Genomic DNA, 26,302 nt, shown 5'->3' with positions numbered 1-26,302 from the left:
GAGCTGATGGCACGTGCCTCTGGGCTGTTTGCTTTGGAATGTTGTCGAAGGAAAGCAAAAAATTCCTCAGGCACTGCAGTCTGCCTACATCACTTGAAGGCGATCAATTATCGCTTGTGAGGCTGTTTTTACCCAGCTTCGGCGTCGTGCAAAAAAGCCAACCCGAAGGGGCAGCTGGGCAGTGAAGCTCGAAAGTAGTTTGCGTGTCGTGCGGCAGAGCCAACTTTCGTTCTGCTTCGATTTGTAAATTTCGAATATTTGAAATCAAACAGTAAAACTTCACTGCGAACTGTTTTGCAGAGGAAACACCAGATAATCGCGAAGTATTTGAGGCTCTGAATATTCGCACAGCTCTAGCGAAAACAACCCGCACAGTGCTACACTCAAACAAAGTTGAAAAATTACACAGTGAAGTGCGGTCCCAAATGGGTCTTAGACAGTTTGAAGCATTGTAGGCTCTGTTTTCTGACGCGCTTTATACTCCATAGCTCAAGGGCGTAATTGTGGGATCGTTTAATTTTTCCACATTTTTCTGTTTTACCAGCATTTGTAGGTGTGCCATACACTACAGCCAAGAGCCCTAGCGAGGTAATTCAACCCGTAGCACAACCCTGTTTATTTTGAGGGAGAGTTGAGTGCTGTCCAACCATTTTAGCAACATTACACACCAGAAAATGGGCTACAAGGTGGTGTGGGCCACACGTTTGTAGAATACCCCACTTCTTCTTTCTTCATAGTGGTGTGAGGTATGGCCGTGGCCGCTGTCGTGGCCTCGGGCAAGTCTTGAGTGAGTCTTGAAGCTGTGGAGTGAAATCTGTGTTTCTTTCGGCTGTCGGGTGTTTTTACATTGGACTCCAATCTTGTGTGGACCAACTTGGGTATTCGATTCCTGGGAAACTTTCCCGAGTCTGGCGCAATATTTACACAAAGGGAATTTCTTTTCACCGATGAGTTATTGTAGCGTTAATTACATTCTTGTGCAGACCAACTTTGGTGTTTGATTGTGGAGCAACTTTTCGGTTGGTGGTGTAATATTTGCACAAACATAACTTTACATTCCTGCGTGAACTACCATTGGCATTTAATTTGATAGTGACTTTTCTGTTTTCGGCACCACCATAGTTGCACGAACAAAACTTTTTTTGCCATCAAGTTTTTTTTGCAGTTACCTTTGTGTTCTTGTGTGGGCAACTTTGTTATTTAGTTCTAGAGTGGCTGCTCCGATTGCTGCGCAACCTTAGCACAAGCAAAATCAAGAATGACGCCAACATGCACTTTTAAAACAAGACTTTTTAATGCACGCATTTAAAAAAGTATGTACACACGACGCTCAAACACAAGTAAGGCATTATTCGGCACACACAGATGACGATGGAATGTTACAGTAAGGCAGCTCAGCCAGGGTGAGCGCATACTAGCTGTCCTTGAGTGGCAACGCGGTTTGTTTTAGGGATGACCGGGACTTCACTCCGCCCTCACTGCGGTTGTTTGCAGAGGACAGCATCCAGAGATCAGCCTCTCAAAATGAACGTTGAAAAATTGCTCCCATGCTTCCGTTCTTGCTTCCGTTTTTGAGACGTCATTTTTGAGATTGGAATATCGGGTAAAGCGTCTTTTTTGTGCGTATCAGTTTTGGTTGGTAGCTGATTGTAAGCGCAAAGTCTAAAGCAAGCATTTTTTTTCCACTTAAATTAGGAACAGCTCATAAAGGCCCTCTTTAATATCAACTCCATATATTTCATATTGTCGCAGGGATGTTCATGGCGTTCGCTGCATGCTTGGATAAAGCTCTGCTCACATGTCGCTTGCGAGTGTATCACAAATGCGGTTTATTGTGCCATCTCTGCTTCATAACACTTCGGGAGGCATAGAGTACTGAAACGTGTTCCTGAAAAAGATACACTCCTTGCTATTGCGGCTGATTATATGTGAAAGAATGCATTTTGCTTCAGTGGTACCCTTGGTTCTTTTACAAGGACAGCAAACAAGGACAACGTTGCACGCAAGTAATGTTAGCGGGGAGATTATGTTGGACGTAATGTTGTGCCACACAAACACTGCACGACATACCATGGCACATTGTGAAAGGCTTATAAACAGACAGCGGGCTCGTATGCCAACATTGTAGTATCGGTTGCAGAAAACAAATGGTAAATTCGTGTAAATTTTATTGTGGGATCGCTGTCAAGAAAAATTGCATGTGAAGTGCACATCAGACGAAATTCTTGTTGAAAAAGTATTCTGGCTTGTTCTTGCATGAATCGTGCCTCGTTTTGTGAAAAGCTTGTGTAAAATAATTTATTTCATAACTTTGCCGAGAAAGAGATTTCAGCAGCAAGTTTGGTGGCAAACATGTCCTGTTAGCGTTCTCCTTTAAAGGTATTAGGAGGCTTTTTCTTTCGCTTCCGAACGCGTTCGCTAAAACAAAGGTGTTTCAGCAATCGGTATCATCTGTTGTTTGAGCTGAGCGATGAGATGTGTGGAATAGAAACCTTAGTAACCTGTCTTTGAAGACATGGGTAGCACATTGCGTTTGTTCTGGCTACAACGGAATTCCTTTTGATAAATACCTCCTCCTTGTTTTTTAGTAGGGAAGGCTTCGCTTTATTTGTGCCAAACCTTGCAAATTCATTTCACAATTCCGCATTTAAAAATTAAAAAAGGATCCATGCATTTCTTTTGCTTGTGTCATATCCGTGTTTAGGTTGATGGAAATGTCTTTGTGAGGTCAGGTCTTATTTCTCTAAAAGTAATAACAGGTGCAAGACAAGAGAGTGTTGGGTACTTCGTGAGTTTCTATTAGTTCCTCAGTCAGGTATGATCATGTGTTTTATTTCCACACGCATTTAATGAACACAATTTATACGCGTAATGTTAGCTAGTTCCTATTTTTGCGACTGTTGTTGATGCGAATCTGCTGTCTGGTTATAAACATAAAACGAAACATTTCGAAAGCTGTGCATAAAGACATTTCACATGCAAAAAGCTCGCATCAATCAAACAATGGAAATATATGTGTATCATTTCGCCAAGAAAAAAAAGGGGTAAAATAACACATAGTTCCTTCCCTGAAGGAGGAACTGCACATTGACAAGAAACTCTCTCTACCGTGTGATCCCCTAATCACACGTAGGAAGCGCGCAATCACACTTATTTAAACGTCTAATGACGTTTGTGCGAACAATTAGAGCACTCTATTATTTCATGCACTGCTCAGTGAGAGTGCATGGTGGCTCATTTCGTGCAAACTTTGGAGCATCTTCCCCAAGAAATGAATCTTTGACAAATGACATTGGATGCATTGAAGCTAGGATGGTTGACGAAATTAAGGGAGGGCGTGGCTCTTAAAACAGTTTCTTTTAATTTTTAAGTAAACTTCGTAAAAGTTGTCTGTCTTGCTGCTTTTTTTTTACCACTGATTTCAAATGTGGCATTATTTATTGAGTAATTCAACTAGTTATCGAGATAATTAGACATAATTAGTCATTTTGGAGGAACAATAGACAAAAAAGTGTGGGTCATAAAACTGTAATCTTTATATTTTCCAGTACTATGAACCCTGGTGAGTGCAATATAAGAGATTCGGCTTTTTGATGCACCATTTGGAACTAATTTTACAGCTCATTAAACTTTGGTGTTTGAAATGGTGCCTCACCCCATCCGGCACGTAGTCGCCGCAATTTTGTGTGGCTAAATAAAGTTGTTCTCTCTAGAGCTCTCTCTCACCACTGGTGCCACCAAAGTTTAATGAGCTGTAAAATTAGCTCCGAGTCATGCATCAAAAAACTGATTCTCTTATTGCACATAGTATTGGAAAATGTAAAGATTACAGTTTTATGAACAACACTGTTTTGTCTATCGTTCCTCCAAAAGTGTCTAATTATCTCTAATTATCTCGGTGATTAATTGGCCCATTTAACAATTAAAGGAAGCTGTTTTAAGAGCAGTGTCCCCCCTTAAAATGCACTGCTTGGAAGAGAAAAAAAACGCCTCTATGCGTGTTTAATAAATTAGAGGAATGCTTCGCTTTCGACTGGGGTCAAAAGGTCCCCAGTCTGCGTTTGGTCTCTCCACTGCCATCTCTTCAAACTGCGATGGCAAAAAACTGCGTTGCCTGAGACACACTAATGAAACACGGTCTACGTAAAAATAAAAAGGGCATTGTATGTGAGCGGGCACGGCGCAAAACTTTACATGAAGCGTTGAGTGAGGACTAGGTGTTTGAAGAACATGAAACAACGCAACGATAATAAAAAAAAACACGAAGAGCAGGGAGAAAGCTAGTGCAGCCTTGAATATGGGGGGAGCAAGTGTATGGTTTGTACAGCACTTGACTTCATTCACCTCGAACAAAAACCATACATCGCACGTTCAGTGGGGCGAGCCTTTGCGAAGTTATTGCGATCTGCGTCTGCCTGCGTTGTAAAGAAATCGAAAGCGTCGCGTTTGTTTTGTTTGTTTGACCTGCGGGCGTTCGCCAACATGGTGTTTTGTCTCTGCTTTGTTTTTGAGGCATTGTTTTGTTGTTCACGTTGTCGGATAGGAAATGTCAACGTTGCCTCTGCAGCACATGGCACAATGTATTGTTTTTGAAGGTTTTTCTTAGTCAATAGCAGAATAGATTTTCTTGCTACACTAAAAACCCTAGAATACAAAATATGTTGGTTCTATCTATGTTTGTAAATTAACAAGGTATTTTGCAGATAAAAAGGGGGGGGGGGGGTGTCTTGCTTCTAATGTCAGCAGAAAATGCAGCATTTCTGTCGTCTCCAGAAAGCGGATGGGATCTGTGATTGCTGCTGTTTAAAGGAGCAGGTTTTAACTTGACGTTACTTCTGTCATTTCTAGTCTACAAATCGAGTAGTGCGTGTCCGAAATATATCCTCCAAAGTTGCATCAGAAGCCAGTTTAGAATCTGGTCTCATCTTTGTCCGCGTGCAAATTTTAAACTTCACTGCAGCGCTGGGACCTTTCAAGTTTATGCCCCAACAACATGTATGTGTTGCAAAGTTATTGAAAACGTATATTCTGGTGTTAAACGTGTCTTGTAACTTTTACTTTAAAGCGACGGATAAATAAAAGGTCAATCTACGGTTCCTATATAAAAAAAAAAACCTCATCAGTGCTTTCATTAGTGCAGGTCTTCACGTCAGAGCAGTCATTCACAAAGTATCCAAGCCAAGCCACTGCAATAGCCATTCACAGATGGCGCCACAGCCGTTCCCTCTGCCTGGCAATCTGAAAACCTAAGAGCAGTCCACCCAGGGAAGAGCACGGGCACGCCAGCAGTCTCTCTCATATCCTGGAGTTGTAGTGTCCTCCATTGGAGAGGTGGGAGCCGGGTCCACCGTTCCGGTGGAGCGGCTCCTTGCTGGAGTGGTGGGAGTAGCGGCTGTTGGGCCGCGAGTGGACGATGGTGTAGTGGTCGCTGCCGTTGCTCACGGACCGCGCTGAGTTGAGGGTCGACCCTCCGGAGGTGTACCCGGGCTTGTTGAGGGACGTCCGCGAGCCGTACTGGGAGCTCGGAACCCAGCTGCCCTTGTAGGGGTCGTAGTCCTCCATCTCCGAGGGCTCCTTCTCTTCCACCTGGGGAAACGGAAGAAAGGAAGAAAAAAAGCGTGGGGGTTAAAAAGAATCACGCACCCCTCCGTCTAACGACGGCGATGGTTGAACGTGAAGCTTTCTCGTGATGTGTTCTTTGATTGGCCAGTCCCACACTGCGAGCAGGTGCTACTCTAAAGTGCGAGACACATGGACGACTGGTGCATGCGATTCGAATGCGACTGATTGTTACGACGGTCGCCACGACTAGTCGTACGCGTGAATTTCAGACGCATGGTCCGATGCGCACGTGCGATGCGTTGTCACCGCCGCTCCGCCCACTGTTTTTGCTCCATGGTTGCCTCAGTTGCCTCAGGGGCACACTCGAGTCGATTTAGATATGTGCAAGGGAAATCCGAGCAGGAAAAGAAACCATTTATCAACTTGAAGTGAAAAGAAATAGTGCTGTTACGTTATACAATACATTTTTATATGTTCAGTACAGCGTGGTGGGAACATTTAGCAGCCATGATTCCACTCGTCCATGCTGTAGGTACCGCTGGTGACGTGCATGTCTACCAGGCAGAGAGTGCGCAGGTCGGCGGCAGCGGCAGTGGCGCAGAGCTGCTCCCTAGAAAATACTCGGAATTGCCACTGGCGCCACCTCGTGGCTTTGAAAGAAACTGTCAGCGATGACACCTTCGGGCTCTCATTGGCTGTGGCCGCACGACGATCACAACGATGGCACGACTGCATCTGGCTTGCCAGTCGCACGTCGTGAGCCTCCTTCGAGCAGCAAACGACGCCAAAAACGGTCCTAATGATCAGCCGTAACGATCAGTCGCATGCGAATTGCGTGCACCAGTCGTGCATGTGTCTCGCGCTTAAAGGTACGCACCGCTTTTCTAGAATACCCGCAGCAACTCTTGCGTGTGCTCTCTGTCGGCCTGACGTTTGGGTTTCAGGTGTACGGCGGGAATCAGTACCTGCTGCTTGTCATTTAGTGAGTGATTTTTGAGGGGGTGCCAGTCTGGGGTGTTCAACCCCACGACGTGATGTTAGGCCTAATGTCCTAAGCCTCAAAATGAGAAGTTAGGCCTAACATCTTGTGGCTAACAGTCAGGCGGCGCGCAGACCAACGCCATTCGTCCCGGGACAGATTCTGTGGTTTTCGTCTGAGTTTTCCAATCTGCTTCGGCCATGCCGAAATGGAGCGATTGTATAGACACCGGCGTCATAATGTGAGTGACCGAGGTTTGATTGCACCCACAAGAAGCGTTTTTTTCTTTCACTTAACCCATGATCATTCATGATCATCGTCAGAGAAAGTTGGCTTTCCTGCAGGGCGTATTGGCATACAACGGCATCAGTGAGAATACTAAAGTTTCGCTTTAAAATATTCTTTTAAGGGGGCACTTTGCTAATTTGAAGCAACTAATGAGGTGGGCTTGTTCCAAAATGAAAAAATCACGAGAAATCACGTTCCGAGACGTCCTTTTCACACGAGGCCCGTTAGCCACTCAGCGTCAAGTGCCAAAGTTACATGTTTTAAGCTTCACCAGCTTCATCACGCAACGCTGGACAAGTGGCCCGAGAGCATTTTGCATTGAAAATGAAAGGAGCTAGGAGCCGCCGCCGTAGAGGTGCCGGGTCTCACCTCTGTCTTGGTGCAGGTGCAGGTGAGGGAGGAGCAGAGGAAGATGTTGACGATGAGCATGACCAGCAGCAGGATGGCCAGGCAGATGCACAGGCCGATAAGCCACGGGAAGTGCCACTCCGTGCACTCGCGCAGGGGCGAGGACACTGCAGGGGGGGGGGGAATGGACAAGACGCTATCGTTTGTACTACTGTATTTGATATCGATAATAACGTGCTGCATTAGTAATTGGTACTTTTTTCCTGATTTGTGATTACAACAAAGAGAACACACAAACTTTAGTTTCAGTCACCACCTTTATGGCTTCGCTGGACACCCTGCAGTGGGATTCACACAGCTCCTGACAGACCACAGTTCACTTAGAAAATAAAGGAAGATGAAATTAGTCCCCCTATTCGAAGTTTTATAGGCTTGAAGCCTGCCAAAGAAGGTATTCAGTGGGTTTTTAAGTCACAGAATTCTACCAGTTAAGGGGGGAGGGGGGGGGGACACACTGCTCTTATAACAGCTTCCTTTAATTGTTAAGTAAACTCTGTGAAACTTGTTGGTCTTGCTGATTTTCTTCCACTGATTTCAAATACGGAATTATTTTTTGAGTCAGTCATTAAGTTATCAAGATTATTAGAGATAATTAGCCATTTCTGTAGGAACAATAGACAAAAATGGTTAGTCATAAAGCTGTAATCTTTATATTTTCCAATACCATGAGCCCTAATGAGTGCGATAAGGGAATCGGTTTTTTGATGCACCGCTTAGAGCTAATGTTACAGCTCATTAAACTTTGGTGGCACCAGTAGCAAGGAACTATTTTGAGTGCCCATTTCAAACACCGAAGCTTAAAGAGCTGTAAAATTAGTTGCAACCAGTGCACCAAAAAAACGATATTGCACTCACCAGGGTTCATAGTATTGGAAAATAGAAAGATTACAGCTTTATGACTAATCATGTTTTGTCTATTGGTCCTCCAGAAATGACTAATTATCTCTAATAATCTTGGTAACGTATGGGCTGACTGAAAAAAATAATGGCATATTTAAAATCAGTGGGGGAAAAGCAGCAAGACTGGCAAGTTTCACAGAGTTTACTTAACAATTAAAATAAATTGTTTTAAGGGCCATGTCCCCCTTAACTGTGCATGCCTGGATCATCGTATGGTTCACAAATCGTCAAATGAATGCGACAGAACTCAAGTTCCTCATTTTTAACACCTACTGCGTTCAAACCATGAATACAGGGATTTGATTTGAAGTAGAGACTAGCGTATCTATGTTTGGGTGGGTGGTAGACACAAGGGATGTCCTGTCGAAAATTATGGAGTGAATGAATACTTGCTGTTTTGTTAGCAGCCTCGAATTCACACCCAGGATGTTTGGTAGCGGGTGACAGCTGAGGGCGTAAAGCAAGAATAAAAATGCAAGGAAGTAGGTTGCCCATGCTGTTGGAATATGCAGTCCAATGGATTGCTCATCTTCCATCATTGGCTGTGTCCATATAAAAGTGAGATCCGTCACTCAGTATATACACATTCGGTTTCTGGGGCCCGGCCTTGTCGTGGGAAGTGGTGCCCTCTGATTGTCTCACATAGAACTATGACTGCAAAACTTTGGCATGTGAGTAGGTGACTAAGGGGTTTGTACAATATATGTAGCGCGTGCTTGTCCGACGTTGGTTTGAAAGTTAGCATTTGGCTGCCTTGAAAACAAAGTGAAAAAAAAAAAAAAAAAAGATTAAAGCCGTTCCGCATAATGTGAAAGCTGTCGGAAGTGCAGAGCAGTGATTCGCCATAATGGGCTGTAGCACTGTTATCCGCTCACTGCTACCGCCCATCGCGCTGTTCACTGTCCTGTCTCATTCCTCTCCTGATGAATTCAACAGAGGTTTGTCCAACGCACTTCAAATTTCCCGCCTCCGCAGTTGTAGCACGCCCCCTGCCTGAAACTGCGCCAGTGGGAGTTCTGTTCTTTTTGTGCTTGCTTTTTTTCCAGCTTGTGCCAGCGTTGCACTACCACCTTTTTTCACTTACTATCGTATCGTAAAAACCAACCCAACGAGCGTTCCTAACTAAATGAGCGTGGTTTCTGCCGGTTCATTACTTATATTTTGCCTCAAATGCACCTGCAGTTTTCTTTGTGCTAAGCAACGGGGAGATGTATGAGAAGCAGCAGTGGTTCACACGCGTTTCGAACACTTATGACTGAATAAACCGCTTGGCTTTTGAAGCCTCTGTGGGACGCTGCTACGACGGTGCGCGCTGGGTCTCTACTTGGGTTCAGAGAGCGAGCCACGATGACAAGGCGAGCCCCTAAAGTGCTCTGCACTTTAAAAAATTCTAATCCTGGGAAATGTTCTTTTTTTCCTTCTGTCACTTGACAGTTTTCACAGTGTGTTGCTTGTTGTGACAGGCCAGTACGTCACGTGCTGCATGTATACTCACATGAACTCTCGCCAGGCTCGACCACAAAGACGGATGTGGAGGCCATCAGCTGGACAGCAGAGTCGCTGTCCTTGATTTGCGGGAGGGACTTGGTGCCGCCATCAGGAGACGCACCGCAGCTGGACTGCATTGCACAGGTTGAAGAAGGCGGAGAATGAACACTCTCAGAGTACAAGATGGTGCGGCGTGACTGTACAGCGACTTTTAATGAGATGCTTGCACAACAGCTCTGCCACTTGGCGTCAGCATCAGTGTGATGCACGCCTTTTGCTTCATGATGTCTTTCTGCGGGGCTCAAATGAATGCCAAGGAGACGTGGAGAACTATCGCTGTTCATCTAGTAGCTGTAGGGTAGGTTAGGGCGTCATTCACTCCTGGAGTGATGAAAGTCGCGCTTTCTCAAGTTTCTCAAGTGAATTGGCCATAAATGCTGCTGGGATATTGCAATGCACTGCAGCTCTTGATTGGAAAAAAGGGGGTGGTGGGGCACACATGGAGAAACTATTATCGACTACAATCGATCGAGGAAGAAAAAGAGTACAGTACTCATCAAGCTAGCTGACTTGTTAACATGGGGGTAAAATTTTCAACGGGAGATTTTCGGAACCTGAGAAGAAGAGTCTTAAGTGTGAATTTTTTTGTTCCAGCAAATAACGTGAGCTCTATGGTGATAGAACAGGCAAGTATTGCTAGAGAGCTGGATTACCGTAGGAATTATGGTGATCATGGAAATTGGTCTTCCATTATCACCATCTGGAAGGCCAGATGGTCTTCTAGATCACCATTAAGAGATCTGGAAGATGTGGTGATCTGGTCTCTCCGATCGCCAAGATGGTGATTATGACTATACAGCAAAACCTCGTTACAAGAGACACTGTTACAAGAGACACTTGGTTATAAGAGACATCTGAATGAAGACAATTTAGTCAGTTTCATATATATATATATATTATAGTATACTAAAACTATATACACTATTTTGTTACGCAAATATGTTTTCAGCGAACAAATTTCTTCTTCTTCTGCACGATTAGGTCACCAGAATTCCTTGGACTCGTGGCCACAACCAAATGTGTCACCATTCACTGCATGTGTTATGCTACCAGGTCGGCCTTAGCGATAGCAACATGGCATCTGGCCCTCACCACTGGACACCTGGAAGACTGGCAGAGGACGATGTCACACTGGACGTTGATTTTGTTGCTTCCCGGGAACCTGAAGGTGGATGACACGGTGGCATCCGCTGTGTCCGACGTTTCGTTGTACTTGAACGCTGACAAGAATGAAGTCTTTGGGCACCTGAAAGAAGAAATGGCAATGTTTATCTAGTCCCCACGCCTTTGGAATGTACTGCCGAGCCATGCAAGTATTTTTACCATCGCGGGAGATTCAAAAAGCGTTTAAGCCGAACGTCGTAACATGCTTTTCATTTGTATCGTCAATTTTTGAAGCACTGGATAAGGTAATGAGCTTCAGCATGTCTGTATTTTGAACTTTATTGGTACAAAATAAAAGAATGAAACAACTGCTGGTTCCGACGAGTATTAAAGTGAGCTTGGGAGTTGGTTGTTGAACGGTGAAGAAAGCACATTAATCACTCTTTTCGTTAGTTCTGATTAATGCGATTATAAAGCTACATTTCTGAATACCGTACTTATCTGAATATCAGGCAAGTTTTTTTTCCAAAATCCGTAGCCTCAAAGTCATACCCCGCCTTATATTGGAAGCTCAGTATGTATGTATATAATGTGTATATATATATATATATATATATATATATATATATATATATATATATATATATATATATATATATATATATATATATATATATATATATATATATATATATATATATATATATATATATATATATATATATATATATATATATATAGTGATTTTTTGGCATCCAAACTTTACCCTCGCCATATAATCATGACCACCTTATAATCGTATAAATACGGTAGCTACAATGCTGAGTTTAGCAAAGCTTTGCTGAGTACTAACCCATTGGCATCGATGAGCTCGACTTCGCTAGTATTTGATGCAAAGCTGAAGCAAGACCTGACCAGGATTCCACCCGTCTCTGCAAAAAAAGGGGGCATTCATGTGTCTGTTAGTTGATCCACTCATATGCCGCTGTTTGTTTTTAAGCACCCTGTACATGCAGCAACTTTTTCCAAAGTTAAGTGCAATGTGAAGCAAACCATTCATTCATTCATTCATTCATTCAATCAATAAATCAATCAATCAATGTGATGCAATCTTCTCACCGCCAGGTCCATGGGCGCTTGCCCTGAGTGTGTAGTGATGCCCTACGACGAGCTCGTGCGCCCTTTTCTGTTCCTCGTAGAAGCCAAGGGAGACCCTGTACAGCTCGTTCCTGCACAGTTGGGGCATTTCTTGTCGGTCATGTAACCTTACAGCAACCTTACAACTGATACATCACCGCTGACTTCTGTCCTATGTGGCAGGTTTTCGATAAAGATGTTTAATCAAGGTAAATGTTTCATAACAATAATAATTCCCATGGAGGAAAGAATACTCAGGAGAGGCCCCTGGCATCCCAATGCATTGCGAAAAGTGTGGAGGAAGTTACGTCATTTTTCTTGAGCCCATGGACAATGTTGCTTACTTGTTTATAACTGCGGCGGCCAAATTTGGGCAAATAGAACGGACAAATTTTTAAGGCGCTTGGCATTTCGCTGCCTGGCTACGCTTGCAAACCAGCGCAGTCACTACGACAAACGTTTTTAGATTAGGCCAGTTTGAAAACTCTGCCGTCGTTGCGCCATCCCGCGAGCCTGTTGCTATGACGACGACAAACGCTACTTTGCCAGGCTTAAGAGCTGAAAAATCGTCCTTCTATCTCAAAAACGAAGGCCGTTTTTCGATTGAAACTTTGGGTGAGGGTTAGAATGGGCAAATTGAAGGCGAAATCAACAGCTTAGAACATCACATCGCACCGAGGAATTAGCGACGAAGCTGTTTTCGCTTCGAAGCGGGAGGGCAGGGCGACGCCATGTTAGTCAAATCAAACCGGAGACAGCAAAGGATGATGGGATAGAGTGCTGGGCTCCGTGGGCTCAAGTCATGGCGGGACTCGGCTTCACAAATGTGACGTCACGGCCTCTCCTAACCTTTTCTTTTCTCCATGATAATTCCCATTAGGGAGAGCTTTGGCTTTGGATGGCTCTCAGGGCTAGAGAGAAAGGCTAAGGCCCTACGCTGGATCTTCTGTGAGGTTACAGTGTATAAGGTACAGGTGTGTCGTGGAATAGAAAAACCAACGGAGAGTGCGGGTCCCTTCTGCGATGAAAAAAATGTATCCAGCGCAGGCGTTCCCCGGAGAACTCCTGTTGCAACCACTACCACCTATAAGTTTGTAAATCAAACTAAACAGTTATTTGACGGATTTGATAAAACTTTATGTCATGAAGTAAAGAAATAAGACTATTTAAGGCAGTAAATAAGGATTCATTTAACAAAACAAAACTTCTGCAACCGCCACGACCACCAGGAGCGCTGCTTACAACAGGAGTTCCCCGGCAGAAATTTCCATCGCAAAAGGGACCCCCCTAATCAGCCCCGAACGACATACCTCTTTCAGATGTTATAGCCGTGTGGTAATCAAGCAGTTATGTAATGTACGAAATTTTTACGATGAAAGCAGTGGTTGTGCACTCACAAATGATGTCCTCCTGGGCACACATCATGCTGGAAGGGACTGTTTTCAAAATGAATAAGTATTTGCGGCATACTTTAGCTTCAGTCTCTTAGAGGTACTGCCAGCAACCAAAATCTGAACCTTGAAAGTGCACATTGGGAGCAACATTAATGGTGTCATCCGGTGGGCTGGCATCAGTGGGATTGCACAGTATACCAGTGTGCTAGGCTGGCAGGTGCTGCTGATAATAATTTCATTGGCAGCACTCGTGCAATTCAGGCTTCTATCCCCAGACCATATGTGCGGCACATAGTGACGTTGAAGCACTTGCATGTCTGACTAAAACATGCAAGAGGGCTTTATTTCATGTGTTTGTAATTGGCATGAATACCAAGCGTTAAAGGGCGGCTACCTGGCATTGCGGAAGTTGTTCTTGCCGCAGGTGATGACGTAGGACTTGTCATCCGAGAGCTCGAGGGCCTTGTGCACACGGATGGAGATGGCCACCGACCGCTCCTCTGAGCCCTCCTGCGAAAAACAAGAAAAGGCGATTCCACATTAGAAGAATAAAAGTAGGACGAGCTTTGAAGGAATACATTCTGTGGCACTTGTGATTGTCGGCAACACGTGGTAGGTCATCGGCAGTTCTTGGCCGTTGGTGTCCTGGAACTGCATCCTCATCAAGTGTCTCAAAGTGGGGATTGTTCTTGAACTTGATAAGGAGCAATCGATTGCTTTGCATAGCAGGTTTCTATATAGTACGTATTTGTGTCAAGTTTTGTTTTGCTGTTACTTGAGTGCACATACAGGACATGGTAACGTGCATAGCCTACTCCAGCCCCTTTTAAAGCAAAACTTTACTACTTTCGTCCAGCGGTTTCGCCGCAGATGAGCAAATTCACCTTTTGACCTCAGACACCCCCCTCCCTGCGACACACCCCTCGAAGCGCATCGCGTGATTCGCCGGGCCCGCTTTCACCGCTGCGCACAGGGCCCGTTTTCAGCCGTTCTGCTCAACTGATCAGCTGAGCAGCGGGCGGGGTTGCCGGCGCTCAGCTGATAGACAGCCGACCAACCCCGCCGTCTCCCACGCATGCGCGGCTGGGTCGTCTCAGGCTACGTGACTCATCTTGCGCCCGCGGCGAAGAGGAACTCTGCGGTCGCCGCGAATGTAAGTGAGGCGAGCCTCTTTCTGTGAGCATTGCACGGGACCGAAAGGCGTTGAGCCGTGGTCGGCAATATGTACAGCTACATCGAAGGCTAACCAATCGAAAGCAAGACTCAAAGATACTAAGCCAAGCTTTTGATTTGCATATCCAAGGTTGGCTGTAATAAGCCGCAGCCATTTTTTTTAATTTTATAAGAGGTACTCGTATAAGCTGTACTGTTTACATAGGTGCGCACTTCTCACCAACCCCCCTTCCATATTCTTGTTCGATGACTACTGAAACTCGTCATAAAATTGGGATCTTTGTGCCCACTGAGGCGGGAACAGGGAAAGGGAGGCCATTGCTCCACCGTCAAGATGTTGTGTCAGCTAGGCTATGGACACGACGTCTTGTGATAGCTCTTCAATAAAAAAACGCTGACGCACATATTCAAAGCCAGTGGTTCAGAAACGGGGGCAGGGGGGAAACTCCGCGGATTTGACGAGGACTAAAAGTGAAAGATAGGTTGGACATATACTCAAGCCTCGTCCTCGGTCCTTGTCCTTGTTTTTATTTAAAACCACAAATGTTGTCGCTAAGGGTATTAGAAGCAACGACAGGTGGGTGAGCTGGTAGGGAGGCATGATGGAAAAGAAGCGCAAAAAACGCAAGACGAAGGAAAGAACAGCACAGGACGAGCGCTTTCCAGCAATGCACCTGTGTATAGTAGGGACAGGAAAACCGACTGTGGAGGGTTTCGGTGTGTAAGCCTCACAGGGACACATGGGGTCGTGGTTTTTACAGCGAAAATGTTTAGCAAATCGTAATTTTTTGTGTCCGCAGTTAAAAATACCAAGAAATTGCCGACCGCGCGCACGTGAGCGCAAGCCTCGTGGTTGGTGACCGCCCGGCAGTTAACAAAACCAAGAGAATGGTGAGCACTCGTGTGTGCGTGCCTCGGGACGACCGCCCAGCGTCCCCGGCGCTCGTCTTCAAGCCAAGCATACCCACTTAAAGAGATTGGCCAAAAAACTCCAGCGTTCGCCGCAATCGCGGCAGCACTTGCTTGGAATGAGAAAGACACGTCATAGCGTACGCCCCTCCAGGGTGACGTCCAATGATTATCGCTTCGGAAAAATGAAAGCTCACATTCATACCAACAATGATGGAGTAAAGGTCGTTGCGGCGGCGAAGAAGCAAATCGGCTGCAAGCGTGGACTTAAACCTTTGTGATGGTCACGAAGGTTGCGTACAGCTTCGTTACCTTCAAGTCTTACGCGTTCGTGTGAGCTTCCTTCATTTTGTTAATTAGTGGCCCTGGGGCATTCATAACTTGACGTAAAGCAACGTACATTGCTCCTACACAAATATCTACCCTGCAATGCATCTGTGCGAAGCTTAGTGAAGACGACTGTAGCAAGTGGTTTGGTGCGCAGCGTTCTATGTCATATATGCGGTTTTAATATTTAATAAACGTCGCTGGGGCCTTCATACTTTGATTTAAAACTCTTGTATTGCCACTAAAAACTATCTTCCCAGCAACGCGTTTGTGTAGCTGTTTGTAGAAATCATGGAGGTACCAAAAAAAAGGTCTTTGAACCATCATATTTTGCTAACAGGCTTCTTATATTCCCCCTGAGAAAGTGTTTTCCACTCAACACATCTCTGTACAGTTGCGAAGCCAACCTTAAAGGGGCTTGCATTTATGACATTTCGCACCTCGAATATTTGTTAAATCCCAAACTCGACTTAGCAGAGTAGGAGAGAGAGAGAGAGAGAGAGAGAGAGAGAGAGAGAGAGAGAGAGAGAGAGAGAGAGAGAGAGAGAGAGAGAGAGAGAGAGAGAGAGAGAGAGAGAGAGAGAGAGAGACGTGATGTGCGTCTAAAAAAGGGACTCCGAGAAGGAGCATGGCGGACCACGCTGCCGGCGGTCATGGCGAATGCGCGGCAGCTTCCGGAGTCACGATCTCCCTTCACCGTGACACTGAGAGAAGATGCCCTGCCCCCTTCGCGCGGCTCCTCTGTCAAGGACGGTGCACGCGTGATGCGGTTTTCGGACATCGCGGGACAACACACTCGTGAGCCACGCGCACCGCACCGTCGAGCGGCAGGTGTTTTTTGGCCGTTGTCGAATACGTGGAGGGTTACCTGCACGCGGTGGGAACCGGTCACCGTTATATAAGACGCCAGTCACCGGAGGAATCATGCGGTCGGCGCTATGAATACGAGGAGACTGTGCCTAGCCGTTTTTGTTTTAAAGCGTGTGTCCTCGTTCCCTGCGGATAAACAAATACAACAGATCTACAGGAACGTCGGTGTCGTGCGCACAATGTCTTGGGTCGGAGTCCCAAGGTTTTAGCTTCGTCGTGATAAGCACAAGCTTGAAAAATCGCGGGAGCACGTTATTTGTATTTCGCGGTAATTCAGCAGGCGACGTTTGCACTCCCGTAGAAAAAAAAAAAAAAAGAGTTGGATTGAGTTGAATTCTTACTAAACTATAGCCTTGAAGAACGTGCAAAAGGATGCTGTAGGACATACTGCCTTTCTTGTTTGGCGTTTCAAAGTTTTGACGAAATCTCTTTCAGACAGGATATTGGCCACTGTGCCGACGCACGTGATTAGATACTCGTCAGACTGTTTTACTCTACATGGGAACGCATAGCCCCGCAACCCTTAGCGTCGTCGTTCTGGAGGTGTAAACAAACGCAAGCGAACATGGCGCAAAATCGTCGTCCCGCCGTTTTAGGGGCGAAGCTCCTTAAGTCATGGGTCTGTCCATCCCTTGTGTCTCGTGGTACGTGACCGCCGCATGCTTTCGGAGATGTCGCAAAGTGGGCCGCGTTGCACGCGCAAGAACCGGCTGCAACCGGCAGCGCAAACTCGGCTAAACTGGCAAACCTTCCGAGCAATAAGCTCCCTATCCACCCCAACGACGCTGGAAGAGTTCATTGCCACCTTGCAAGACGCCAAGGCTCAGTCTGGTGAAGTTATAGAATGTGACGCAACAACGGCTTCTCTTGACGCGCATCTTGCCAACTTGTGGAAGGGTGCCCATACCCTCACTACTCGGTACCTTAAAAATGGTAAAAGGCACAAAGATCTCCTCAAAATCCGGCACCAATACAAGCTCATACGCGAGTATCAACGCTCTCTCGCTAATGAAAGCTGGCATAATCTCTGTTCCGACCTCGGCCGGGACCGTGGCCTCAGCAAACTATGGAGGGTTTACCGAGGTCTCGCCGGTAAAGGCAAACGTCGCTCTACGCTCTTCGCCACACTCACCCTACAAAATCCGCCTGACATCGTGGAACATAACCTCATCTCCACATTCTTCCCACACGCCTCCTTGAATCCGCACCCCCCCCTTCCTGCTAATATAATTCCATCGCCTGATGAGGACCTAGACAGCCCTTTCACTCTTCCTGAACTTCAGGCCGCTCTTCACCAAGGCAAACTCCATTCTGCGCCTGGCCATGATGGTCTAACATGGCAGCACCTCCGTAACCTGGACGAGAACACCCAGCTGGTACTCCTTGAGATCATTAATGACCACTGGGCCACAGGGACGGTTCCCGACACGCTCAAGTTGACCTTGGTTAGCCCTATTCCCAAACCCAACAAGGATCCGGCTCAGCTCTCTAACCTGCGCCCCATCTCCCTCACCCCAACTCTGTGTAAACTTACCTAAAGACTAATCAACAACAGAATGCAACACTATCTCGAGTACGTACAGCCCTGGTTTCATCCATCCCAAACTGGCTTTCGTCCGAATCTCAGCACCCACGACTGCCTTTGGCTCCTTCGCAGAGTCATTAACCGTAAATCGCGTGCCGGTAACCCGGACTATGTTCTAGCCATCGACATGCGAAAGGCATTCGATAATGTGAGTCAAGCCGCCATCCTTACCGAATTGGCTGCTGCATATCCAAGCCAACGGGCTCAAAATTGGATAAAATCCTTTCTGGAAAATCGGCCTATTCAGCTTAGTGGCACGCACCCGGGATGGCGCCCCAGAACCTATTTCTTGGCTAGGGGGGTACCCCAGGGTTCCATCCTCGGGCCCGTGCTTTTTAATTTGGCAATGACGCGAATCGCTCGTCAGCTAGAGACCGATACCACATCACGTTTTGCAATCTACGCTGATGACCTCACGGTGTGGACTGAGGCAGCTGACTATCCGGACGTCGAAAGTATGATTGTTGAACTACAAGCAGCGGCTTCTAGTCTAGCCCACAGCCTCCCTTCACTTGGGTTAGAGTTGGCTCCTGATAAGACAGAGTTTCTACTCGTTCATGGGCTACATAACCCACCATCTCACTTCCATCATGTTATTTATCTGGCCGGAACGCCAATCCAAACCAAGTGCGACCAGGTTCGCATCTTGGGAATCCCATTGGGCAGCCACAACAGTGCCAGTCGTTGGATCACTCAACTTAGACGCAACTGGAAACCAATGCTGCATTTGATTTCCAGGATGTCTAATAAGTATGGTGGAGCTAGTCAGGCTGCTTGCCTCGCGCTCACTCGAGCAGTTGCCCTTGGTCGAATTCTGTACGGCGCCCCTGCATATGACCTCCGTCCAGCTCACATGAAGCAACTACAAATTCTTCATCGTGCGTCCCTGCGGACGATCACAGGCCTCCCACGGCACACTAGGGTCTGCGCCTTAGAGAAAGCTGCTCCTCTGCCTCCCCTGCCAGAAATTCTTGAAGAGACCCGGAAACACCATCAACTCCGGCGCACGCTCACTATCCAGGGTGCTGCTATTACTGCATGGGACTCTCAAACGCACCCAATCGGACCCATGCCATCTCCTCCCCCACCCCCTTGGGCTCGAAATACCGTGGTTTCTTCGCAACGGTCGGCTATCCCTCGAGCTAGCGTCGTTCCGCGTCTGCGCGCCCTCCGCCGATGCATGGCACAGAGGCTACCAAACGAGGTGGACATATTTACAGACGCCAGCCTACAAGACAACTCTATCGGTTTGGCTTGGCACTGCGAAGAACGCCCTGATCTTAGCGGCGCCACTACTATGGCTACCATCGCCCCGTCACCTCTTCAAGCCGAGCTCCATGGTCTCCTAGGAGCCCTGGATCACATGACCTACATGGCTCGTGCACCACCACCACCCAGGGTTCGTCTCCTCACTGATTCCCACGCCGCCATCAGAGAATTCAATAGGGCTTACTCTGATCACCCTACCGTTCATCACATCCAGGCCATGGTTAACCTACTGGCCCGAAACGGAACGCAAGTCCGCGTAGCCTGGATTCCGGGGCATGTGACCCAGGGGGTCGGCAATCACGCTGCTCATAATGCAGCGCGGGAGAGCCTTCAGTCAACACCTCCCTTGATTGCTCCCGATCTTGCACCAGATCCAGGTCTCCATCCGCGCCCCCAACTGGATCATGCTAAATATTCTCGCCGAAAGCGGCTCGCTGAGAAGACTCCGCAGGGCTACCTGCATGGTGTCCCCACCCTACCCCGTTCCGCAGAAATCTTTGTTAATAAGACAATCGCTAATGCGGCCCTCACACCCTCCACACTTCGGAAATGGTTCCATTTGGACTCTTCAGGCTCTCCGTACTGTCCTCATTGCCAGCAGAATGTTTTTTCAGACCTCAAGCACCTCACTTGGCACTGTGCAGCTTTCGCATCTTCTCGCGATTCTTTGCTCAGTGCTCTGCCCCCCAACTCGTCCCCTGATGATCCCCCGTACGAAGACCCCAATTTTCTGCATGCTCTAGGTGTGTTTTCTATTAAGAGTGGCCTGGCAAGGGTAGTGTGAGATGGGGTCTACAATCCCCCTCACAAAGAAATCACTGATCATCGATCTCCAACAAGTCATCTCTAACGATTAAGTGATCACCTCCCCCTCCTCCCTTCTTCCCCTTCCCCAACTACGGCCATGTGGCCTCCCCCATCTTAATAAATGTCATTCATTCATTCATTCAACTCGGCACCGGGAGCGCGAGCTTGTCTGTGTTCGCCAACGGAGGCGCGAGCGCACGTGCACTGCGAGGGGGAGATCACGCAAGAGATCACGCCACGAACGCAGGCAGTCGTTCTCGGAGATCGAACGAGACGCAAGGACCTTTGCTCGTTTCCTCTCGTCTTGTTCGGGCACAAGTTCGCCCTAAATAAAAGTTCTTTCTTTACCTTTGTGTCCCATCCTACGTGACAAATTGTGGTGGAGGTGCGAGGTAGTCCTCGATGGCGCGGGGTCTTTCACCAGGTCTGGGCCTGGGAGCATTGACTCCGAAAATAAAAGTTGATTTGTACAATGTACGCACACAGTCTTACGTCTTTCTTAATGATGTAATGGACGAACTTTCACGGGAGAGTTACGGTTACCGATGATCTCCCCCTCTCGAGCTTCGCCCCACTTATCATCATTCATTCCGTGTATATGGCGTGATTTTTTTTATTCAGCTTCACGTTTGTGCTGGACCCAAGCGCGCGCGCAGTACCGTGCGCCTATTCGGGAAGCGTTTCTTCAGTGAGCGGAGATTGCCATCTTGCTGTCCGCCATTACGGTGTGTTCGTACATCGGGCACGTGCTGCGCCAGTCTCATTTCAGCGTCTGGATAAAAAAAAACTCCCACCTCCCCTCGCGGGAACCCCTCTGTAGATGCGACGCATAGGCGGAGCGGCGAAGGGACCGCGTTTTATAGCGCGCATAACGTTGAGGGGACTGCGTAAGCCGGTCCCAGTCGATGACGACGTTGGCGTACTTGTAAAGCGGCGTGGACTCTAGGTGTTTGAGCCAAGCGTGGATGTTGCTTCGCCGGAGAACGGCACACCGGTTATATGCGCAGCGCGCCCGAAGGAGAGGAAACCGCGGAAGAGAGAGTACTGCACATGCGCCGGCCCCAGCGCGTCTGCCGCGGCTATGACGCAACGTGCCGCGGCTATGACGCAACACAATCCAACACAATCCACTTTAATCCAATCCAAATCCAATCCAACCGAATCCAAGCCAAGCCAATCCAATCCAATCAAATCCAATCTAATGCCCCTCGCGAGAGAGTTCGTTATCGGAGAGGAGAGGGGGTGAGCGGCGGAGAGCGCAGCTCGCGCGGCGAGGAGAATGGCAGAGGGGTGGACAACGCAGACAACGACGACGACGCCGGAGGGACAAGGCGAGTGAATCAGATGCTCTGCATCTAAAAAAATGTCAAAGCGCTTGTCAGACCTTCGGCACGGCCAGACGTGGCCAAACTTTCCGGATGCGTAAGTATCACGACCCGCAGTGCTCCATTCGTGCTAGCAGATCGGCGACTTGCGAACCTGGAGACTGCGACGTCTCGTCGTATCGTCGGCCTCCACCGTGTCTCGCTAGAAAAAAAAAAAAAAAAAAAAGGCCGTGGCTAAGCTCAGCCAACCCTGGACATGCAAAGCCAAAGCTCGGATTAGCCTGGTTAATTCTTGGTTTCACTTGGTTAACCCATCATTTAGCTCTCATTATTATACTATTCGTACAAAGCAACGATGCCAATTCGTAATTTGGCAACGCCGCAATTTTTCTCGAACGTTGAAAAACAGTATCAAAGGTAACAATTTCTAATCGCTAGCTTGACCTCCATGTAACTAAGTTTACCACCTGTAAACCATGTATATTGTCTTTTTAAATGATTGGTCCTGGACAAAATATGGGCTACATTCAGTTGCGAGACTAGATTTGCCGTTGCTTCTCTTTCACGTGAGCATATATATGTCTATGTATGAGTATCTGCACTTGTATGCTTGTGCATGTATGATTGTATATGTGCTATGTTTAAGTACATTGATGTGTACGGTGTGTTACGGTTCTGACGACCGCTTTTCTTTTGTTGTCCGTATTGAGTTACTTTAAAGGCTGAGTTGCTACAATATGATGTATTTATTGCATGGGCCCGCCACTAGCAAGGTTGCTATGGGCCCAGATGATGTATTGCAAATCAAAATGTATTCCCTTCTTGGTAAATAAAGTTGAAGTTGAAGTTGAAAGCCTATCTATGGTTGTGGGCCCACTTCCGGCGTTTTCCGAGCTGTACGGCTCGCCGGGCGTTATCCTCGGGGTGGTCAGACACCGCTTGCTGACGGCGGCTCAAAACCTCCAGCTCCCGCGCTGCGCTCAAAGGCGGTCCGGCCTCGCTCTCATTCATGACCAAACTTGCATACACGCGGCGAATCACGTGGTCAGGCGCGAACCAGCTGCGGAGAGGCGCCAAGCCACCAGCAGCGAACGCGGCCATGGGCGTAGGTCGCCCCGGCGAGTCACATGACGCGTTGCCTACGGTACGGCGCGGCTGCAGTCAAATGAAGGTCATAATTTACCACGACGGCGAAAACGCTTAACGAGATTGGCAAAGCTTTGCTTTAACAACCCCGTTTACATAGTCTCTAGTGTTTGCATACAGCGAGCTTGTTTAATTAGTGCACCACATCTCACTTTCCTTACAATTATCGTAGCGTGTCTGACTGCCATGCGTTGAGGAAAGGACGCATGCCATGCCATTGGCTCCTGCTCATTCATTGTGTCGAGCTTAGCGAGAGATTTCTTTCTACCAGAGTACTCGTTGTAGGTGAATTTCCATCAGAAAACTTTGAGAATTTTATGCCGCAAAATCCACCTGGGTGATCTACAGCCAGGCTTCAAGGCTGGCCCTGAAATTCTTAGGCGCAGTAGGCTTGTTACATCTGCAATCATACGACTTTTTTTAGGTGGGGTGTGGTGGGGATCCTAGAACTTTAGCGAACGAGCTCGTAGGGAGATTGATTGTCAGCATTGCTGTTCGCAAGCAACAAACGTCATTGGATCCCGCGCGTTCTGAACACGAGAACGGTGTTTCTTTGTTTTTGTTTCTCAGTACCCCAGAGTTCGCCGTACGTCACCACTCCACATTTCGATCCTTGATTATTTCAGCCCATATTCACAATGCAACGCCGCTGAAATTTTGTACTGAGCCAACAGGTTGAACTTCCGCTAAAGGTCAACAGGTCAACTTTGTCAGGGCGTTGCGGTTCCCCGTATACATGCTGGCCACAGTTCTACAAGTTTTGGGTGCTATTTTCGCTGGTTGTGAAACAAACGCTGACAGTTCGTTCACGCCCAACAGAAAAATGGCACGCAGAGGAAGGAGCAGGTACGATGTTTCGTGGACTATCATCCTGGCCTAAATCAAAATCTGCTACCATAGGAACCTCAGGAAGGGCTCCGAGTGACCCAAGGATTACATACGGGAAGAAATATAAACCCGTCTCCGCCTTCCGCTATTCCTTCCGAGTGGGCGTGACGCGACTGTCAACACGTCTCCCACAGCCAACAAGCATCGTTTACGGCAGAGCCGCTCGTCATCCGGAAACCCCTGACCAAAGTCGATCGACGGCGCAAGGAGCTCACCCCTGACCACCCGACGCGTATATGCAGCAACGCCGGCGTGCACGCGCGGATCATCTCGGCGGCTTCGCGTCACCCACGTCCGGAGCTGTCAAAAGACGACCGCCGAGAAACGAGGGCTTCGCCGATCCGAGAACGAGATTAGAAGGCCGCGCCAAGGAGCGGAAAACTGAGGCGGCCGCTAGCTTGTTCGAGACGAAGCGGCCAGCTCCTTAGCCTGAGAGGATAAGCGGGATAAGTTCTGTGCAATGACAGTGGGGGGTTACCGCGGCGATACATGTGGACCACAGCGTTCGCGCCTTCGAATAAACATCTTTAATTGAGGCCGCTTTATTGCACCCTTCACGTGGTTGTCAGCAGATTTACTGCGACGGGTTCATGTGAGGGAGGGCCAGCGCAGTTTTTCGCCATCCGGCATCCTATCCCGAAACTTCCTCTAAAGGGGGCTTCACTGCAGGCGTATGAATAATGAGTAAAAGCCAACTTCATAAAGGAGGACATGATGACGCGGAATGTTAGCTGAATACAGATAGAGAAGTAGTTCTACTCCGGTCATTATTGCTGAATAACTGTCAGTCTTGTTTAAAACAGGCCGTCCGATCACACTCGGTCCTCGATGTAGCGCTGAAGGTAAATGGGAAGTAAGTTTTGTTAGAACATTTCAACACGCAAGAACGTCTGCATGGCATATACCGTGGTATACGGTTTACGTACGTTCGATGAAAAATATTTATCTACAAAAGCTTGTACAAAGCAGAACTCTTCATCAGAGCTCACCGCGATACCGCAGAGCCCACGTTCGTCTACTTCGGTGCAGTAAACCACTCACAACGGTTTTCCGCCAGTTACAGGCAACACCTAAAAAGTAAAACCACTGATCCGGACGTTCGTCAGGGGCACACAATACTGCCTGCAAGGTTGGTCGCAAACATGGTACGCCGTCGTGAAACACGTCTCGACGGGTGAGCAAGAGCATTACGTTCGCGAAACGACAACGTTGGTTTGACCTCTATTGCAATGTCGGGATTGCTGTCTGACGTGTTTGATATGACCACTTTATAAGAAGGACTGCAGCGTGATGGTGAGCATATTAACGTTCCCGGTTCACCGCAGCCACCCCTCTTTCTACTCAAAAGGTCTACCCATTCTCCGTCGCACAAATAACAAGCGGCCTTTCCGTCTCCTCATCGGCTCCTTTTCCCGTCTCTAGCGTGGAAGGAGCACAGCCTTCGAGTGTCAAGTGCGTGGGCGCTTCGAGGCACCTGACACGCCACCCTTGTGCGGAACGCGGAAATATACTTTGTGTCGCATGGGCGCAGTCGCGCCTTGTGCACCGCTCTCTCGGCCACGCGAGTTGCGCGCCAAAGGAGACGGATCCACTCCGCCTGCGCGCATGGCTGGCCTCTTCCGCGACCTCGACGACGTCGCCGACAGTGGACAAGCGGCACTTGTCCGTCTTCGAGGGCGCGACGAGGCGATCGAAGAAGGTCATCGCGGAGTGTCCTCTTGTCTCCCTCGCCTGCGTCTGTTATACGCTGTCGCTTGATTGGCCGACTGACATCGGCGAAGGATCGCCGCCACCCCTGCGCGAGCGGTCGCTCGGGGACCCGTGCGAACGAACACGGACGCTTCTTGTTTCGTTTTGTTACGCTCATTTATTTTTTTGTGCCTCTTGTAGTGAGAGCGTAACGTCCCGGTCAAAGTGAGACTGTACCGCTCTTAACGGCTCTTGTCCCAGTGTAGGACTTGGTGCAAGGGTTAGGTTAGGAGGTCAGTTTAGCACCCGTTGTATTTGACGGGCTCGTGGAGTTGAGTCAGTGAGTGCATGTTGCAATATAAATGCGCCGAACGAATTACACGAGGGAGGGGGTACATGGAAGGGCGCCAGCCCACGCCTCGTCGACCAGACCATCTTGGTCGACCGAACAGTCGGTCGGGTGCACCCATGGGCTTGTGGACTAGGAAGGCGCTCCACAAGTTTAGCTCAGTAAAGTCTATTCTCTCTATCTTTGACTCTCAACCACAGCGCTTAGTGTGTTGCAGTTTTGGCTTCACTGTTCTGCCTGTGCTGCTCTGCATTTCGCTTTTGTCAAGTAGGGAACCCCAAACTATTCACTGGTACGTTCTATAAACATGTTTCAGTCCATTGTTGACTGCAAGTCCATTCTTTCGTTTCAACTCTTTATTGCGACAGCCGTTGTATGGGGAGTTAGCAGCCAAAAAGTTGGAACGAACCCGCAACATAATACTCAAGGTTTTCTGCTAATGGGTGCTTCACAGCAAGTGCACCTACGCAGCAGTTAAAGCATCAAAATGTACTTGTTAGCGAAAACAAACCGTACACGAGAACTCAAGAACCACTGCACCGTCCTTAAATTTGAAGGTTAAGTGGCAGAAAAGCTTTCTAAATGCTCAGAAGAAAAACTGTGGTCGATTCCTCTGTCATAGGAATCAGTCAAACACGAAAATGA

At 47.7% G+C, this 26,302-nt stretch overlaps 2 protein-coding genes across 2 annotated transcripts in view; one reads left to right on the top strand and one right to left on the bottom strand.

The window, feature by feature from the left end:
* LOC144160031 (uncharacterized) overlaps positions 1 to 9,784 on the top strand; it is a 186,416-nt gene extending 176,632 nt beyond the window's left edge. The window contains exon 10 of the mRNA XM_077691651.1: positions 9,648 to 9,784. The gene's annotated coding sequence lies outside the window, so the exon portion shown is untranslated. The remainder of the gene's footprint in view (positions 1 to 9,647) is intronic.
* The window catches only part of LOC144159128 (uncharacterized), a 141,571-nt gene continuing 116,541 nt past the window's right edge, over positions 1,273 to 26,302 (bottom strand). Inside the window, exons 4-10 of the mRNA XM_077690424.1 lie at positions 13,715 to 13,830; positions 11,909 to 12,018; positions 11,643 to 11,721; positions 10,778 to 10,931; positions 9,633 to 9,756; positions 7,199 to 7,344; positions 1,273 to 5,586 (exon numbers count right to left, since the gene is read on the bottom strand). Of these exons, the coding sequence (XP_077546550.1) occupies positions 5,296 to 5,586; positions 7,199 to 7,344; positions 9,633 to 9,756; positions 10,778 to 10,931; positions 11,643 to 11,721; positions 11,909 to 12,018; positions 13,715 to 13,830 (1,020 nt within the window). The 3' untranslated portion in view covers positions 1,273 to 5,295. The remainder of the gene's footprint in view (positions 5,587 to 7,198; positions 7,345 to 9,632; positions 9,757 to 10,777; positions 10,932 to 11,642; positions 11,722 to 11,908; positions 12,019 to 13,714; positions 13,831 to 26,302) is intronic.

The sequence above is a fragment of the Haemaphysalis longicornis genome, unplaced genomic scaffold (assembly GCF_048455015.1).
Source record: "Haemaphysalis longicornis isolate Haplotype H1 unplaced genomic scaffold, Haemaphysalis longicornis Haplotype H1 scaffold_10, whole genome shotgun sequence".
Taxonomy (NCBI): Eukaryota; Metazoa; Arthropoda; class Arachnida; order Ixodida; family Ixodidae; genus Haemaphysalis; species Haemaphysalis longicornis.
This window is presented reverse-complemented; position numbering and strand designations above follow the sequence as displayed.